Source organism: Lutra lutra, chromosome 4, assembly GCF_902655055.1.
Source record: "Lutra lutra chromosome 4, mLutLut1.2, whole genome shotgun sequence".
NCBI classification, from domain to species: Eukaryota; Metazoa; Chordata; class Mammalia; order Carnivora; family Mustelidae; genus Lutra; species Lutra lutra.
This window is the reverse complement of record NC_062281.1, coordinates 90,358,889-90,377,681: the sequence shown is the minus strand read 5'-3', so window position 1 is coordinate 90,377,681 and position 18,793 is coordinate 90,358,889. Positions and strand designations below refer to the sequence as shown.

At 48.4% G+C, this 18,793-nt stretch overlaps 3 protein-coding genes across 6 annotated transcripts; 2 read left to right on the top strand and 1 right to left on the bottom strand.

Moving 5' to 3' along the window:
• Positions 1-70: 70 nt before the first annotated feature.
• Positions 71-2,937, top strand: C4H1orf56 (chromosome 4 C1orf56 homolog). Its single transcript, XM_047725720.1, has 2 exons — positions 71-1,247; positions 2,038-2,937. Exons 1-2 carry the CDS (start codon positions 219-221, stop codon positions 2,056-2,058), a joined length of 1,050 nt encoding a protein of 349 aa, XP_047581676.1. The 5' UTR covers positions 71-218; the 3' UTR covers positions 2,059-2,937.
• A 562-nt stretch (positions 2,938-3,499) lies between these two features.
• Positions 3,500-10,745, bottom strand: CDC42SE1 (CDC42 small effector 1). The gene is made up of 5 exons (XM_047725727.1): positions 10,609-10,745; positions 6,910-7,222; positions 6,255-6,365; positions 5,464-5,552; positions 3,500-4,956 (listed from the first exon to the last, which is right to left on the bottom strand). The coding sequence occupies exons 2-4, from the start codon at positions 6,961-6,963 to the stop codon at positions 5,478-5,480; spliced, it is 240 nt and encodes a 79-aa protein (XP_047581683.1). The 5' UTR covers positions 6,964-7,222; positions 10,609-10,745; the 3' UTR covers positions 3,500-4,956; positions 5,464-5,477.
• Positions 9,672-18,406, top strand: MLLT11 (MLLT11 transcription factor 7 cofactor). Of its 4 annotated transcripts, none has more exons than XM_047725723.1 (3): positions 9,672-10,328; positions 11,648-11,734; positions 17,086-18,406. In XM_047725723.1, exon 3 carries the CDS (start codon positions 17,092-17,094, stop codon positions 17,359-17,361), a length of 270 nt encoding a protein of 89 aa, XP_047581679.1. In that variant the 5' UTR covers positions 9,672-10,328; positions 11,648-11,734; positions 17,086-17,091; the 3' UTR covers positions 17,362-18,406. The 4 variants fall into 4 exon arrangements, with proteins under 4 accessions (XP_047581679.1, XP_047581680.1, XP_047581681.1 ...); XM_047725724.1 differs by lacking the exon at positions 9,672-10,328 and adding an exon at positions 10,691-10,823; XM_047725726.1 differs by lacking the exons at positions 9,672-10,328; positions 11,648-11,734 and adding exons at positions 15,547-15,600; positions 15,824-15,872.
• Positions 18,407-18,793: the final 387 nt, after the last annotated feature.

Sequence of the window (18,793 nt, the reverse complement as noted above, 5' to 3'; positions counted from 1 at the left end):
CACCGTGGTTCCTCGGTTTTTGATCTCAGCCCTGGGGGCAGCTCCGCGAGGGCCCGGGGGAGGGGCGTGGCGTGCGCATACGAGGCCCCCTCTCCCCTCCCCATCCGCAGGCCGCGGTTCAAACGACCCGCTGGGTCGCGAGCGGAAGGGAGGGAGAGAAGGTAGGAGTCCCGGCCTCCCTCACTGGCCTCCCTCTCAGCCGCACACCGGCCGGCCCCATGGTCCCCGCCGCCGGCGCGCTGCTCTGGGCCCTGCTGCTGAGTCTGGGGCCCCGGGCGGCGGGGGCCCAAGGCCTGACTTCCACCGAGACCCAGCGGGTCAGTTTCCGCTTCGGGGTCCCTATGTCCCGCCACTACCGGACCACCCTCCGGACCGGTGGCCCCAGGAGGATGAAGGTAACAATGGAGGATGAGGATGACGTCGGAGCCACTGTCGAGCGCCTAGCAGGCCCGGCTGCTGCGGAGCTCTTGGCCTCCACTGTGGCCACAGGCGTCAGCAAGTCAATTGTGTCCTCGGCCGAGGAGGATGAGTCTTTGGAAGAGGGGGTTGTGATTAACGCCAGAAAGAATAACATCACTGCAGCGTCTCTCAGCAGGGGTTACAATACAGCGAGGGTGCCCAGCTCGAAGTTTAAAGCAAATACCCAGGAGGGGGAGATCAGGATGTCTTCAGACGTGCCAGCCAACACCTGGCAGCCTACTGGGGGGGAAATACAGCACCCCGACAGTACCATGAGCCAGTGGTCCATGGCCGGGTCCACCCCGACCCGGTGGCAGCAGCTCTCGCACTCGGCCATGCCCCCTCCTGAGGATCTGCGGCTGGTGCTGATGCCCTGGGGCCCGTGGCACTGCCACTGCCAGTCAGGCACCATGAGTCGGACCCGGTCTGGGAAGCTGCAGGGCCTTTCCGGGCGCCTTCGAGTTGGGGCACTGAACCAACTCCGTACAGAGCATCGGCCATGTACCTATGAGAAATGTCCGTGCAACCGGCTTCGGGAGGAGTGCCCTCTGGACTCCAGTCTCTGCTCTGACACCAGCTGTACCACTCAGACCACCACCAGTACTACCACCACCACTACCACCACCACTCCCACACCCCCTCTCAGCTCTAGAATCAGACCTACGCCCTTCCTCTTCTTTGGCCCCAGCCCCAGCCCCAGTCCAGCCCTTGCTTTTTGGAGACGGGTCAGGATCGGGCTGGAGGATATTTGGAACAGTCTGTCTGCAGTGTTCACAGAGATGGAACCAGTAAGTGTTTGCATGAAGTGTTACTTACCTAGTTTCCCCGCTGATGTGTAATATGCTGGTTACTCACATCGTTGGCTGCTGATTCCACCTGTTTCTTGAGCAACTGCGGGTTGGTTAATGGGCAACATGTACTACTGGTCATGGGAGGATTATGGCCCAAATCATGAGAATTATAGCTGTATCAACAATTCTTGAAGCCGATCATAGATATGGAAGATATTAATAGTTCTCAGCTTATTAATAGTTTAATAGTAACAACAGCCAGTATTTGAGGACTTACTATGTACGCTTTACCTAGATCAATCCTCACAATGCTGTGAGGTGTAATTATCCCCACTTCACAGAAGGAATGGGGGTTTACAAAGCTAGTAAATGACAGTCACAACAGGATTGTTTGACACTAGTGCTGATGCCCCTGACCACCACTATCCCAAGGACTCCTGGGATTATTTCCAGCAATTTCAGAATTCTTCAGGAAGGATAGTCCTCTGCCTTTACCAAATGAATTACCAAAGGCTCTGATTGGATAAAAAATTCTCAGTTGACAGGGTTTCAGGAACTTTAGGGAGAAGGACAATAAAATAGTACATGTGGCCTGTCATTTTGCTAGTTTTTGTCTTTCTCTTTGGGTATTCAATACCGTTAATTCAGTATAAAAAGGTAGCACAAACGGGGCAGTGGTGTTGAGGGAATGAGGGCTTCTGGGGAGGGAAACGAAGCAAGGAAGGGAAAAGAATATAGATATAGTTGTAATATTTTCTCTTTTTCTTTATTTTGTTTCCTCACCCAGCTAGAGAAAAACCGCAGGTAATGGCCACTTCATCTGCAAGAGGTTTCAGCATCTCAACCTTTCCACCCTTTGTGATTCCCAGCACCCACTGGATATTTTTAGTATAGAAAAACAAAACTAGAAAAAAAAATTGTTTGGTCTTGTGTCTTTTTACAGAGGTATCTGAGGTGGAGACCAGAAATCTCTTGAACCTTACAACTGAACTGTATAACCAGCAGCATTGGGCCTGATCCCTCCCCTTGTCCCCCAGCATATTTTATCCCCCCCTCCATAATGTTGATGTTCCTCCTCTGCTTCATTTCCAAAGTCATTTTTAAACAAGTGATTGTTTAAAGACTTGAACAATCTCAGATGAATGCCAAGAGGAGGGAACAGGAAGAATAAGGAGTTGAGCCCTTGGAAGATATTGGTGGTCTTCTCCTTGCCTTCACAATACTTGGCCTTCTGTCCTTGCAAAGGGTGAAGATGGCACAGAATTCCACGTCAGCTACTTTTTAGCAGTTACCTTCATCAACTGTATTTATCCCTTGACCCCAAACATGCCTGTAGTGAATACTCTGCGACTACTTTGCTTAAAACATTTTTTATTTGAAAAATGTATTTAAAAAGTCCAACACATTTTTAATATAAATTATGACTCTCAAACCCGTTGCCATCACTCTTAAATACAGTTCAAGTGATGATAGCATACACGTTAGAAAAGGTGGCTAAAGGCAAGAGAATACCAAAGAAGACTGTGGCCAAAGAAGAGGCATTAGGATAAGGCGGTAGATCGTGGTGACCAGAGAGTCCATGAGTCCCCCATCCTTCTCCCCTATGACCCCTTCAGACTGAATATAACCCTCAGGCTATTAAGCTACTTTAGGACAATCTATGAGCTACTTTCAGAACAACTAGCTACACTGGGATTATGTAGCTAATCCAGCTAATTTCCTGCCAGCTAGTTTCCTGCCAATTTACTCTGTAAATTGGGAATGTATGACCAATATTAGACCCTGAAAAGTGGCAGGAAATACACTGAAATTGGAACAAAATCAGAACCTGTCACTATAGGTAGGGCAAACTGGATGGATGGTGGACTCAGCAGAGTGTATCCTAGTTCCCACCTTCCTGACACCTTCACCATCAAATTAGGATGCTTCTTGTTGCTGAGCTAATGAGAGACCCCCATTCTCTCAGTCAAGAGCCGGAAGGAGCTCACCGGTCTCGTTCTGCCTTTCTAACCACCCTGAGGGAAGGGGCCAAAAGAAAAAAAACACCTGAGAAAACAAACTGCCTAAAGACCCTCCTCCTGCAATATTTTCCCACCTAACACAGACTCTTCAGCCAGGTGGGGAGTGGGACCTGATCTTCAGACAAAACTCCCTGAGTCTTATTTGTGTCTGGTTCTAGGACTAGGGCACAGAAATGGAGCTTAAAGTTTGCAGAGGATAAACCTGGGTGTCTATGGCTCTCCTTTTTCCTCCCTCCCTTCCCCAATCTCACCATGCTCAGTTCATGCCTCCACACTTCAGGAATCCCTCCTCCAAAGAAGAATGGAGAACAGTACAATCCACCAGAGACACGAACCCATGCAAAGCACAAGCAACACACTGAATAAAGGGCTGTTTTCGATATTGTGTGTGGCCCTAGTAAGCCTACTTTGCAAGAGGGCCTGGTTCATCTGTGGCTCAGGCTTAGGGTGAATGATGGGATGAGAGTAGGGTGGGGAAAACACTTTGGAGAAAAATACCTTGACTCTCGAGCAGTGGTTCTCACTTAGGGGTGATTTTGCCTCCTAAGAGACATTTGGCAATACCAGGGGGCATTTTTGGCTGTCATAACTAGGACAGACACCCTACTGAATGTCCTATAATGCGCAGGACAGTCCCTCATTACAAAGAATTATCCAACCAAATGTCAGAAGTGCCTAGGTTGAGAATCCTTGCTCTGGAGGTTTCCCTGCTCCCATGCGGTGAGGATCTAACATCCCTAACCTCACAGATTGTTTTTAACCTACCACGCCTCTCATCCTCAATGGTTAGGATGTACATTCTCAGACATACCTCTTAGTTTTGCAGCATTCTGAGTTTCTCTCCAGATCCCTCTTCCTCCTCACCTGAGCCAGCAGGGAGATTGGCAGAGGGCAGGCCAGGTCCCCAAGACTTAAATGGGATCCCATCAGGTTAAGACCCACTTCTTACCTTAGCTTTCATTCAGTGGGAAATAATAAGGTTCCTAACGGGGGTAGGGCTGAAGGCAGAGGTAGTAGAAGGAGGGGGGTAATTAAGAGAACTCATCTTAAATTAAACTTTTAATTAATTTAAAAAGAAATGTTGGAGAACTCACAATGCTGCAGAAACAGGGTTAGAGGCCTCCTGGAGAAAGAGCTGGTAGTGGCAGAGAGAAATCGAGCTTAAGTTTTGGGACCTAAAGAGAAAGAATAGATAGACTAGGCAGTGGTCAGCCTCCTACCCCCTGCTTGACGTCTGTTTCAGTTCATTCCAGGAGGAAAATGGAGAAGGGCAGGGAGGTAAGGAGCTTCTCGGCAAAGCCGGCTTCAGCTTTGGTAATCTCACCCACCTACCCCATTTAAGGAGTTCCAGGTTAAGAGTTTAAAAACAGATGGCACCTAGACCGTCATTCAGGAGAAGGGAACACCTTCCAGGTTCCCAGAAAACTCCTATCTCAGATCTGAGAGTGTCCAGGGCTTCAGCTGAGCTCCTCTGGCCAACCAGTAGTCACTTGGTCAGTCCTGCTGCCTTGAGCCCATCTCCAGGAGGGGCTAGAGCCAGAGGGAAGAGAGGGAGTCCAGCCCCCAAGCCTTCTGAGGCACTAATAGGCAAAAAGGGAAAAGAGGGGCCGTGGGGTCACTGGTTCGAGGAGGGGGCACCATCTCTTCTGGGCTGGACACAGAGCAGAGGCTTCAGACAGCAGAACCTGATTATAAAAGAAATTGAAGGAAGATAAGCCTCAAGGAAAACTGAAGCAGTCAGGGAGAAGGCACCACCTAGCACAGACTCTAGACTATTTCCAGGGTGCTCTTCTCTCGATTTCTGTCTGCACCTCCCTCTCTCTCTGCCTTTCTACATCCAAAATTCTTGACCCCTCCATTCTTTTTTTTTTTTTTTTTAAAGATTTTATTTATTTATTTGACAGAGAGAAATCACAAGTAGGCAGAGAGGCAGGCAGAGAGAGAGGAGGAAGCAGGCTCCCTGCTGAGCAGAAAGCCCGATGCGGGGCTCGAACCCAGGACCTGGGATCATGACCTGAGCCGAAGGCAGCGGCTTAACCCACTGAGCCACCCAGGCGCCCCCTTGACCCCTCCATTCTTATTCATTCTTCCTCCTCTCACCTCCCATTCTGGCAGAGATCAGGGTTCCGAGGTAAGGCATCAGGATGCTGACAGGAGCTGGAGGTACTGAACAGGTTTCTCTACTCACTCACCGTTTCTGTTGGAGCTACAATCCCCTAGAATTGCTCCATGGCCTGTCTCGGTTTCCCTTGGATCTCATCTGCTCCTGAACTGCACCTGTCTGTGAAAAAGCACATGGGAGACCCTCACCCCAAGTCCAGGTATCGCACAAGCAATCTCCCCTGTGCCCTCCATGAAGAGGCTCACCCCATCTCCCTGGCAATAAAGTCAATCTGAAAAGGTTAAAACCAACAGCCATTCTTCCAAGGAAGTCTCAAAGTCTCACTTCATACTGACTCTCATGAGGGTGAGATAAAATGGGTCTTCGACTACTAAGTCCTCTCACGAAGGACTCTCATATTTTTCTGAGTTTTGCAATCAGTGAAAAGCCGCCTTCACTATGTCCAGGCCCACTTCCCTTATGTTGAGAGCAGAAGAGAGTATCTGGCGTTACTTAGAACAGGAGTGTGCAGCCTTCTTCCTGCCTCAACACACCCAGCCATGATATGACTTACTATGGCACTGGAATAGCAGTTCTTAATTAACAGAAGGGTTTTGGTTGTTGGCAAAAGCCCTCCAAATAACTCCTGGGTCATATATATTCCCCATCCTGATGAAGAACAATCTGCTAAGTGTAAAAATAAGGGAGCCTACGCCAGAGACCTGAAATGCCAGGTCTCAGGTTTATGCTGTTGGCCAGGACTAGAATCCTAGCTTCTTACTTCCCCACTGGGTATTTACCATGTCCCCAGCTCACACTTCAGCAAAGGGGAAAGGTTCTAGGCCACAATCCCATATCACTCTCTCCCCATTCTCTTGTTACCATGGCAAGTCCATCTCCGGCCCCCATCTCCCCAGAGCCAATGTGAGTCAGGTGGACAAAATTCATTGGTTCCCCAATCATGGTCCGGTCAATTCGTCTCCTTTTCTTCTTCTGTTTAGAGAAGACAGGGGGGAGTTAGGTCTGCAACTGGAATAAGGGAATAGAGTCCTGAAAATCACTAGGGGTAGAGCTAAAGGCCCAATGGGCAAGGGTATGTGGCATCACAACAAGGAAATCACTAGGGTATGAAAGCCAAGTGTGGAATAACATAAACACAGAAAGGACATAGGGAGGGTGGTGAGGGCAGGGGCCCGCAGAGGGAATACTAGACAAAGAAAGGACATATCCAAGTCACCTCTGGCTGATGAGGAAACAATGGGAAAAATTGACAGGTATTAAGCTCTACCTACAACCCCTGCCCAAGTGAGAACAGACAAAAACAGGAAGTGATAGCTAGGACAATTCACTTCTGCCATCACGCAGTCCCCCTCAATTCTAAGTACACACCTGCCTGGCCAGAGAGACTATGCTGAAGGAGAGGGAAGCAAGCAGCGTGCCTTCTAGGCATCAGATCGTAGGTGGTGTGTCTGTCTCACAGGCCTGGGTAACTAGATTCTTTGTGCACCAGGGTGGGGGTCGGGGCTGGGGGACTCACCGGCTGGGGTTTCTCTACCACACAGCAACCCAATTTGTGCCAAAATTCACTCATGTTCCCTGATGGTTCCAGTTTCACTCCTCTGCCTGAGACCCCAGAGGGCTTTTGCTCTGGTGCCTTGACTGCCCACTCTTCCGTCCCTTCAGGTGTGACAACAGCCTGAGTCTACTCAGCCACACGAGTCTGGAGACAGCAGTGTCCAAGGTACCCTTGGCTGGGCAGGGAGGGTCAGCGTCTCGGACTGAGGGGTCAGCAGGGCCAAGGCAGGCTGAGCAGGCAGGCACGAGGTTATGTATTCCTCACACGCAGAACCCTGGATGAGCAGAAAGTGAAAAGAAAAGAAAGTTAGTGAGAAATCCCACCTCTACCATGTCTCCCTCCTTGACAAGCCTCCTAATGAGGCCAGATCTTATTCTCCCTTGAAGGCCCAAGTCCTGCACCCAACACTAACCCCTCTAAACAGAAGGACCTCCCAGTGTGACTCCCAGAGAAAGAAAAGATCCAGAAGGGCACCAAGGGGTAGAGGTGCTGCAGCTGCTGGAACCAAGGGAGAGGAAGAGGACAGAAGCATTTAGGGCGAGGATGGGAGAGGCCAAAGGCTAGTGGCAGAAATGAGCACAGTTTGGGGGTGCTACAAGCCCCATGTTCCTTCTCCCTGGTTTTAGGGCAGAAAGGGAGGGGCAGTTAAGTGACTTTGAAGAGGAAATGGTGGTTTTTCGTTCTCACAAACAAGACCTCCGCCCTTGTCCCTCCCTTTTTCCTTACCTTACCCTGAACATCTAGATTTTAAGACTGAGACCTTGACTGCCCAGTTTGTGGGTGACTAACTGCAGCAGTTTGGACCTCAAAAAAGACTTTTCCTACACTGAGGAATTTCTTCCCTCTCGATTCCCTGACCTTGCTCCTCCTCATTTCCCTCGGCTGAGATCCAACCTCTCCCAGAAGCCACCGAACAGTTTCTTTATTACTTGACCTTTGAGATCCTTCCTGAAGGCTGTCTGCAGTCTGTTTATCTGTGTCCTGTGTGTCCACCTGTGTGTGCACTCTGGTGGCACAGCCATTTCTGTGCATGTGTGTCTGGTACAGACCATTTTCACACTGGTTGTAGGTACGTGTACTTGGTGTCATCTGTTCCACAAGGAATCTTTCTCCGGCCTCCCCACCCTCTTCACATGTCCTATTGTGCCACTCTGCTCTGCCTCACGCCCCATAAGGCCCAGGCCTCCCCACCTGCCTCCTCCCCTCATGCTGGAACCTGTTCTCTCCTCCCTTCTCACCACTTCCATTCCCAAGCTTCATCAGCCAACCAGACACAAGGAACTTTATAACAGCGTTAGTGTCCAAGGAAGAACTTCCTCCCCTTTTCCTCACTGCCAGCAAGAGTAGGGCCCATCTGGGTTTCCTCTGTGCTCACTGCACTTTTCCAGGCCTATGATATAGGCAACCTCAAAGATTCCAAACAGGGCAGTTTCACAAATATTACACTCCAGCATGAACAGGAATCTCCCTCCTTTCCAGGCCTGGAACCCCAATGCTCTGGCATCCTAAACTCATCTAAGAACTGAGAGGATTTTTTTTTTAATAACCCTGGGATGAGATCACAGGCACACGGAGATACAGCCTGAAGGGGAGAGAAGAACCCAGAAGCCTCAGGTTTGGCTTACTTCCCTTCCCACCACTGGAGGGGAGGAGTAATGAGACAGGGCGGAAGTCAGAACACAGCGTCCAGAGAGGGGAGCTGTGGTCAGTGGGGAAGTCAGTCAGTCAGTCACAGGGTTTGTCGCAATGGTGGTGGTGGCAGCTGGTAAGGGTTGCAGGCGGGGGAATGAAGAAAACAATGAAGAATCAGAGGAAACCCCCAATACCACCAGACAGACTGTACAGAGCATGGACTCTCTCCCAACACCCGTTCTGAACAAAGCTGAGTGGACAGAAGTGGAGGGTGGGAGGGGAGAGGAGAGAAGAGGGGAGAGGAGAGGGAGCGAAAGGGGCAGTGGAGGGAACAAGGACGTTTCTGTTCCCTTTCCAGGGACCTAGCCAGAGCTGGGTGGAGGGAAAGTGTATGTGGGACTTGGCACGAAAAGGCCAATGATGATGAGAAGTGACCAGGAAATTCCATTCCCTAGGACACAGAACATAAGGGTCTCTGAAACTTGGCAGTGGGGTCAGAGTGTGGAGAAGACTGGGCAGGGTGAATGTGGGCGGTGGTGAGGGGACAGGGCCAGAAAAGGAAGTAAGAGCCACTCTCCTTTTTAAAAATATCTAGAGAAGGGGCGCCTGGGTGGCTCAGTGGGTTAAGCCGCTGCCTTCCGCTCAGGTCATGATCTCAGAATCCTGGGATCGAGCCCCGCATCGGGCTCTCTGCTCGGCGGGAGCCTGCTTCCTCCTCTCTCTCTGCCTGCCTCTCTGCCTGCTTGTGGTCTCTCTCTGTCAAATAAATAAATAAAATCTTTATAAAAAAAATAAATAAAATAAAATAAAATAATAAAAATATCTAGAGAAGAGTGGGTTGAGGAAAAATGAAGTCCTGAGCTGGTAAGCGCAGGAAGAAGAGGCACCCAAATTCAATGCCCACGATTTTAGCCCCCCCCCCCCAGGGGAGGGAAGGGGCTGGGAAAACAGCAGGAGGAATCAGGATTGGACTATGTAAGGCCTTATCCTGACAGACAAGTAACACTGAGAACTGGGCCAGAGTCCCAAACAAGAAGGGTGAAATAGGGAGCTAGGAGACACCAAGGTCACATTGGGGCTTAGAGAGCTTCCAAACTATTGGGGAGTGAGCAGGAGGAGGGATGGGAGAAAGGTTCCAGAGAGGAAGGATGTACAGAGGTAGTTCCCGGGTCCTATCCTAGCCTGAAACCGGTTTTCCCGGTCCCGCTGCCTTCAGCCTCAAGGCCTCCAACCCGCTGCCCGACAAGCCTTCACAAGAAGCAGCTGGAGAAAGAGAAAGAGAATTAAGAGAACAGAGTGGGCAACTCTGGCTCCAAGCCCGGGGCTGCAACTGGTTCCTTGTGGAGACCTCCAGACGTGGAGGGGTGCTGAGGGGCAACAGAGAAGTAGGCGGACATGCACTTTTCAGTCAACTGACAGGCATCTGCCCCAGCACCAACTCTGTCCTCCCCCCACAAGAAAGGTCTTGCGGGGGTGGGGGGGCACTTACGAGCAAACAGGGCTGGGCCCTAAGCTCCCTCCCCAGCAGATTCAGTCCCACAGACTCCATACTCCATTTCTGCCCACTCCCCAACTCTACCCAGAAATCCTCCGCTCCTCCCAAAGCTGAACCAGGACTGGGATCTTGCTGTGAATTTTTCGGATTCTGTCACTGTCTTCCGTGGTTGCTTCAGGCTCAGGCTCAGACTCAGCCCTTCCAGGACCCAACTGGGCTTCGCTCTGTCCGGCCCACGCCACCACGGAGTTCAGTGAGTCTCGAGGAGAACTTCTCCCCCTCTCGCCTCCCCGCGCCCCCCCAGCACCCCGACACCCCAGTCCCTTCCTGCCCTCTACAGCGGCCTCAGCCTGAGCAGCACACGAACGGTGGAGGGGACGGAGACTGTGTCTCGGGGAGGGCACCCCTTCTCCCACCGACCCAGCATCTCCGCGGCCCTGGCCTCCCTCCTCCCCTACCCCCAGCATCCGGTGCGCCTCCGCCCCGCAGCAGAGGCGGGGCGCCCGGGCCCGGGACCCACGCGGCGGTCTCACCTGTAGCGCTCCGGCATCGAGGCGTGCGGCTGCGGCGGGTGGGGGGGCTCCGGCGTCGGGCCCTCCAGTGTGGGCTTCCCGGCCTGGCTCCGCGGCGCGGCGGGGGAGCCGAGGGCGGGCGGGCAGAGGTGGGGCTGGCTCAGGGCGGAAACGGCGGCGACGCGATTACGAAACCCGTCGGACCGGAGCTGGGCGCACTGCTCCCCGCTGGACTGGTGAGGCACTGCACCGCGCGGGGCAGTGGGAGGGGGCCTGGCAGCCCCCGACGGCTGCCGCCCCTGCTGCACGGACTGGGGACATGGAGCCCACGCGGGGGCTTTCTCCTGAGCCGGACCCCGGAGCTGCGCAGTCCGCAGTAGCACGTCCCCTTTGCGCGCCAGGCCTTGCGGGGCAAAACTAATAGGAGCACCCCCGACCCCCGGAGCCAGCCAAGTTGAGAGATTCGCGGGGGCACCCCCCAACACACACACACACACACACCCTCCCCCCCACACACATACCCCCCCCCCCCCAGTTCTCTCGTGCTCTACCCAAAGTGGAACGGGGCTAGGTTTACTCATTGTGAGGGTGCGGAGGCGAGCCGCCAGAGGAGGGCAGGGATTGGAGGAAGGGGTGGAGGGTTTTTCTGATTCTCAAAAATAAAACACTTCGTAACTTGAAATCCTTAAATTGGGGAATAAGGGGACACTCCTCTATTGTTATCTAGAGCTAAGCTTTTTAATCCATAACCCTAAAATTAGGGGACAATTAACTGCTCATTCATTGCACCCCAGTCAGCATGGGGGTGCTGTAAGAGCTCGGGAATAATTGTGCCGACCAATAAGCCTACCGAGATGCTTTAATCCTTTCTCCCTCCCTAAAGTGTTCTGGAACCTATCATTTGAATTAGCCGAGTCAGGCAAGGAGGGGGCGGGGAGTCTTTCCGCCCTTCTTAGGAGGGGCTGCATTGCAGGGGGAGACTGAACAGATAGACTCTGCCACAGAAGAGGGAGTGAGAAGACAAAGCCGTCAAAGCCCAAACAGCTTTCTTTTTCTCCAGCCCAGAGCAGACGCCGGAGCCCCCCCCCCGCTCCCGCCGAGGTACTCCTTCCATCTTTGGAACACACTAGTAATTCACTGATAACAGGTAAATTAATTGAGGGAAGGGGGGCAAGGGGTTGCAAAGATAGAAGAGTAGCTGCTTCTGGTTAGGTTGAAGACCCTAAATAAGGATAAGGTTGGGGGACAGCTCAAGAGGAGAGATGGGGGCGCTATGAACAATGAATGGGTTTTTGGCCCCCTTGTTCTGTCTCTTTGCTAAGATCTCCATCCTTACCTTCTAATCCACAGACATTAATTTCTAACAATAATTTCTAACAATATGCATGTAGCTATCATTTCTCAGCATTTATCTATTTTCCTATAATTTGTCTTATGTATTTTATTATCCTCAGTTGTTATCTGTATCTTTTTCAAGCTATGATTTTTTGATGAATGTTTAATGTTTTTCGTGTTTTTTGATGAATCCCTAGTCTTCCTGTATTGCTCTAACCTGTACTTCCCCATATTTACTTTTTTTTTCCCCCATCGTGTTCCATTGTGTGTCTACCTTCACCCCAAACTGATTTGTCTCCATAGGAGGGAATTTGCGAGAAGGGGTGAGATAACAGTCTCCCGCTCCCTGTAACAAACCTTTGCTCCAAAGAAAGAAGCAGCTTGAAGTAGGAAGCTGGGGGCCTTTGTGTTGTGTTGGAGAATTGCCTGATCCCATTTTGAAAACAGTACAGCCCAGAAAAGGTGCATATGGTCCCAGATTCTGGAAAGGCTTATTTGCAGCTCATTGGGAGTAGATGAGGGAAGGACATGGCCAACAGGAAAATCCAAGACCAGGATGAGGCAAATATAATGAGATGCCAGAGAGCTTCCATCCCCTCCAACCACCATCCCTTGTCCTCCTCCCTACCCCCGCTTAAGGTGGCAGCATGACACAGCAAGGCCCTGTTGGGCAGGCCTTGGATTCCCACAGAGGGTCTAGACAAAGGGTATTTGGGTGTGTCTGTGTGGCTCAGAGTGTGTCTTTTTATACTATACATTTGCTAATCATGTATCTCTAAGAATAGATGATGATATTTAGAAATCACCTTTGCCTAAAATATCTGGATAATTTAAAATGAAGGACAGTTAGATGTATTTATTGAGTGTATATTGTGGTCCAAGCCCTTTAAGGAATGTAAAGAAAGATGAGGTATGTATGGGTGGAGAACATTTGGGGAGGGGAAGAGAAAGCTTACTGGAAAGGGACCTCTTGCAAAATTTGGAAATTAAATCCATACTATATTAAATACCAAAAGTTCATTACTAATGAATGTAATGTAATGTAGATGGTGCTTTGTTTCAATTTTCTGTGTGGTCAGTGTTCTTGACTTGATTTTTTTTTTTTTTTAATTTATTTATTTGACACAGAGAGAGCACAAGTAGGCAGAGAGGCAGGCAGAGAGAGAGGAGGGAAGCAGGCTCCACGCTGAGCAGAAAGCCTGATGTGGGGTTCGATCCCAGGACCCTGGGATCATGACCCGAGCCGAAGGCAGAGGCTTAACCCACTGAGCCACCCAGGCGCCCCTTGACTTGATTTTAAATGCCGTACATGCTTATGTGAGTGTCTTTCTAGAATGCATTTGTACCCTCTGTACAGTCTCTGAGTCAAGGCATAGCCAGAGATTTTAGGCCTTGTGACTTAATACTTCATAGAATTTTCTTTAGCATTTTTAATTGCAAGATACACTCTGCCAGACACTCAGGGATTGTTCGGACACTTTTTATATATACTCTGGTTTTAAGAAAAGGAGTTAGTTTGTCAAAGAGCTTTTTCTCTGTCTCAGATTCTAGCTTGCTCTCTACTGCCTTTTTTGCATTTTCATCATTCAGATCAGAGTCACTGGGAACATTCAACACCTAATTCACTGAATATCTGTTTTGCAGGAACCAAAACAATTCTTGCAAGTTTTGAGAATATTGGTATAGGATTATATAAAACTGTGGGTAACTATCTATTTACAGTACAGCAAAAAAAGACCAGATTGGGAATGAGACCTGGGTCCAACTGCCTAGAAGGCTTCAGAAGTCACTAGATAATTTCTCACACTCTTTCTTTCTTTCTAAATATACACTATGTTATAGCCCAGAATATATTTATTTTATTTATTCCGTTTTGAAAGTAATCTCTACATCCAACATGGGGCTCAAACTCACAACCCCAAGATCAAGAGTCACACAGTTCAACGACCGAGCCAGCCAGGCACTCCTAACATGTTTCTTAGTTTTAAAATTGTATGTTCTTCCCCCCCCCCCCCACTATGATTCTGTTTTTTAAAGAATGTACATGCAGGGGCGCCTGGGTGGCTCAGTGGGTTAAAGCCTCTGCCTTTGGCTCAGGTCATGATCCCAGGGTCTTGCTCAGCAGGGAGCCTGCTTCTCTCCAGGCCTCTCTGCCTGCTTGTGATCTCTGTCCAATAAATAAATAAAATCTTTAAAAGAAAAAAAGAATGTACATGTGCCCAGCATTTATACTAAGCTTGCTCTGGAGGGGACTGGTAAGGGAGGGGATATTAAAAAAAAAGCCAGCAAGGTAGGCAAATAACTGGTAATCTTGGGGAAGGGGGAAGAAAGGAAGGAAGGAAAGAAGGGAGAGAGGGAGGGAGGGAAGAAGGAAGGAAAGAAAGAAAAAAGAAATCAGAAAAAACAAGGGGAAAAAATCCCTGTGGTCAGTCTGTAGCCAGTAACACTGACGATTCCTGAGGTTTGCATCTTGGAATCTCCGTAGTCCCAGACTGAAGCCTGGAGTTGGTAGGCTGAGAGGTACAACCATTTTTTGTAGCTCTCTTTCTGTACATGTCTCTGCAAATTACTGTGGAGATGATCAGAGCTGAATATCATAGGATGATGACCTCACCTTTCTAACATGCTCCCCCACCCTGTTCCAGTCCCCACATAACCCTCCTTCTAAGCAGCTTCTCTGCTGAGTAATGCTCAGTTCCCAGGGTTTATTTTGGAGCCTGAACCTCAGAAGAGCAAGAGCAATTGACAATTGACTTTTTTTTTTTTTTTAAAGATTTTATTTATTGGGGCGCCTGGGTGGCTCAGTGGGTTGAGCCGCTGCCTTCGGCTCAGGTCATGATCCCAGGTCCTGGGTTCGAGCCCCACATCGGGCTCTCTGCTCGGCGGGGAGCCTGCTTCCTCCTCTCTCTCTGCCTGCCTCTCTGCTTACTTGTGATTTAATAAGAAGGATTTAAATAAAATCTTTAATAAATAAAATCTAAATAAAATCTTTTATTTATTTATTTGACAGAGAGAAATCACAAGTAAGCAGAGAGGCAGGCAGAGAGAGAGGAGGAAGCAGGCTCCCCGCCGAGCAGAGAGCCCGATGTGGGGCTCGAACCCAGGACCTGGGATCATGACCTGAGCCAAAGGCAGAGGTTTTTAACCCATTGAGCCACCCAGGCGCCCCGACAATTGACTTTTAACATTAAAAACATCCTAGTCTGCCCACTTTCCAGTCCTGAAGCCCCTACAATCACACATAACCAAGCTCTAGATTAAGGCTTTCTTTTTTGGCCCTAGTTGAGATGGTTCACATTATCTGGGGTTATAGAATTTCTGTAGTATAGTGGTTATCATGTTCACCTAACACGTTTTATGGAGGCAGTTGGGAACCTACTTAAGGCCACTATTTATGAGCCTCAAGGTCTGGTAGGAGCCAATGGAGTGCGTTGGGAGGAAGGCCTTTTCAAACGGGGGTTCTATTTTTGGAGGCAATGGAACATTCTTTCTGCTTCTTTGGGAATATTTCAACCAAGGCTTTGGCCCCTTCTCTTGGCTAGTAACCAGCAGGGGGAAGGAGATATAATAGTCATATAACATCAGGGTGTGGGTGGAATGAGCAGAAAAGGCGATAGGAGCACTCCTTAAAGCATGGAAAAGTATCTAATTCTGACGAGGGACTTTTCTCCTTCCAATCTAAGCTCTTACTCTCCTTTTTTTTTTTTTTTTAAAGATTTTATTTTTTTATTTATTTGACAGACAGAGATCACAAGTAGGCAGAGAGGCAGGTAGAGAGAGAGAGGAGGAAGCAGGCTCCCCGCCGAGCAGAGAGCCCGATGCGGGGCTCGATCCCAGGACCCTGGGATCATGACCTGAGCTGAAGGCAGAGGCTTTAACCCACTGAGCCACCCAGGCTCCCCTAAGCTCTTACTCTCCTTACCTGGAATTTCCAATCCATTTGCTTTCAGGTATAATCTAGCATTGGGATCAGAGAAAAAAAGGTCTTGTTAGAGCGTAGGAAAATTCTTTTAGTACCTGGGTTTTGTTTTGAAGGAGAGGTAGGCTAGAGAGAAATAGAGGCTATTAAGGCTTATCTGTGGGCTAATAGGTGGGGGGTTGGCAAGGTATGGATTGTTTTAAATAGAGAAAATTAATCAGCAGCCTTGAATGTCTTATTGTGTGCAAAGCCTAGCACTTGTGAAGAAGGTGTAAAGTCGACTGGTTTTTACGTTTAGGGAAACTCTGTTTCTTGAAAGAGAGAGACTATCCCTATTCAAGACACATAACAGTGATCTGTAGCCCTAAACTGGTAATAGTCAGGTAAAACTATACAGGGTGTTGGTGGAGATGCTGGAAGATACAGAATAGAGGGAGCTGAGTAAGTTTAAGGACGTTCTCCTGGAAAAGGTGAGTTTATAGCAGGGTTTAAAAGGCAGAGAGGAAAACAGAAAGCAGAAATGTCATGGGAGACCTTTTTAGAGATACCTATTAAGCCAAAATCAGGAAAAAGTCAAGGATTTACTAACATAAGGGTTTGGGGGAAAGATTCCTCTAAGGACTTGAATTCCTAGGGAATTCTAGGGACTCCTCCAGTTGTCTTGAAACTTGAGTACTTATTTTAAGACAGAGAGTAGAGGAGCTTCCAGGTTGGTGAAAACACGTGGAGATGTGGGAGAACAGTGCACCTGTTCTCTGCATGGAAGGGGAGGGCATGGAAGCTCTGCACCCTTTCCCTATACCCCTGGCCTTGTGCATCTCTTCCATCTGCTCTTCTTGGTTATAGTCTTTTATAATAAACTGGGAATCTAGTAAATTAAGAAAAAAAAAGATGGGAGAATAGAGGGAAAAAGAAAAGAGTAGAGAAAGTTAAGCAAGACAGGAATGAGCATAACTAGCAGAGAATGTGCTACTGCTAGGAAGTTGGGGCCAAATTCTAGAAAGCCTTGAAAAACCAGACCCAAATTGACTTGAAGAAGTAGGCAGTGAAGCAAGTCATTCCAAGATGGGGAGAAGTTAGGAAATGGTAAAAAATGGTAATAAAGGTAGGGGGTCCCAAAGCTTGTTCTAGGGAACTTGGATCATGTACAGAGGAAATGAGGATGTAAAGTCTTTAATAAGGAAAGGCCATGGAACATGAAGAGGTTGCTGTAGCATGAAGACTAACAAGTGGTTTCTTTCTAGGAAGTTATGAGGGATCCTGTGAGTAGCCAGTACAGCTCTTTTCTTTTCTGGAGGATGCCCATTCCAGAACTGGATCTGTCGGAGCTGGAAGGCCTGGGTCTGTCAGATACATCCATCTACAAGATCAAAGACAGCAGCGCTGGCAAAATGACCGGGCAAGCAACTGGAGAACAGGAGAAAAACTCCGAAGGCGATTCCCTCCTTGAATACAGCACCTTCAACTTCTGGAGAGCTCCCATTGCTAGCATCCACTCCTTTGAATTGGACTTGCTTTAAGCCCAAGACTTCTCTTTCCCAGCACCTGCTGTCACTGTCTTCCCTTTCAAGCCCCTTCCTTTCCACCCTTTCCTCCTATTAATCTTGCTCTCTCCCCTCTGTTGTGTTGAGGTGGTGCTGATTAATCTGCCAGAGTTGTGTTGTATTTATTTATTTATTTATCTATTTATCTATCTATTTTATCAGTTTCTCTCAAAAGCCCTTAAGCCACAAAGAAAAGGGTTTGAGCAATGGAGTATTGGATCACAGGGATTTCCACCACCACCACCACCACCACCACCACCACCACGGCCCCAACTAAATCCAGAAAACAGGCCTGGTGGGGGCACCAGAGAGTAGTACAGTGGTACAAAATGGAGGGTGGATTTTTTTTACTTCATTTTAATCAGCTTTAGAGATTGATTACACCTAATTTACTGCTCCAAATCAGTAAACATAAATCTTTCTTCCACCGTTGATGAAAACCTTAAAAGTTTTAATTTGAGATTATCTGCGATAAGACGGTAGGATTTCTAGATGGCTAAGGTGATAAGTCTCTTGCTATTTGATCCTGCTCCTTGTACTATATGTTTTCTCAGAGAAATTGCGGATAGTTAAAAGTATAAAACAAAAGGAAGTAATACATCATGGAAAATTAAAATAGGGGAAAGCACTGAATCATTTCAGAAATAACTACATTCTCAAAAGGGTGTTCCTCCTTTAAGCCTACTCACTTTGTAACTTTGCTCCTAACTGAAAACTCTGAGGAAAATGACTCCAATTTCAATTCTTAAGATGCAATCTTATTGACTACTGTGATAATCTGTAAGGATTTGATTCTGTTTCTGAAAGGCATAGGGTTTGGCCTTTAGTGTTTTAGTCTTGCCTTGCATCTGCAATGTGTAATACCGATCAGTGGGCCTCAGGCACAGTTCTTCAGCTACCTTGAGACCATGAAATAATCACATTTATGATCCTACACCTTGTCCCCTCATTCCTTCCAAAATTATTGCTGCTGATTTGTGCTGCCATTTACTCATTTCTTTAATAAAGACATTCGATCCCAGGACTGGATTCTAGTTTTCTCTCTTCAAAGAAAAGCAGTATAGGTCCCCGAAATTAGCCTTTCTTTCCCCTTCTGCTAGGAAGAAAGGGGACAACTAACCACTTTTCTACTTGCACACTGGCTACGAACATACTGAGGTGGTAAGTCTAGTTGCCTAACAAACCAATTCACCCAAATGTGTTATCTGTCTCATCTCATTAACAAATAACAAAAAACCCCTACTATTTGAGCTTTTACAGAGGATGTAAACAGGAATGAAACAAGATTTTGACTCTCAAAAAGGGAGGCCGTAAATATCAAAATGGATCTTAGATGGGGAGTATACCGTAAATACTTTAAAGATGACACTAGCAAGTTAAAAAAACACGAAACTATCTTAGGCTTTGA

Coding starts and splice junctions, on each gene's coding strand:
- C4H1orf56 (XM_047725720.1), top strand. CDS start 219: ATGGTCCCCGCCGCCGGCGCGCTGCTCTGGGCCCTGCTGCTGAGTCTG. Junction 1,248..2,037: donor TGTTCACAGAGATGGAACCA/GTAAGTGTTTGC, acceptor TTCCTCACCCAG/CTAGAGAAAAACCGCAGGTA.
- CDC42SE1 (XM_047725727.1), bottom strand. CDS start 6,963: ATGAGTGAATTTTGGCACAAATTGGGTTGCTGTGTGGTAGAGAAACCC. Junction 6,366..6,909: donor TGGTAGAGAAACCCCAGCCG/GTGAGTCCCCCA, acceptor TTCTCTAAACAG/AAGAAGAAAAGGAGACGAAT. Junction 5,553..6,254: donor CCGGAGATGGACTTGCCATG/GTAACAAGAGAA, acceptor GCTTTTTCACAG/ACAGGTGCAGTTCAGGAGCA.
- MLLT11 (XM_047725723.1), top strand. CDS start 17,092: ATGAGGGATCCTGTGAGTAGCCAGTACAGCTCTTTTCTTTTCTGGAGG.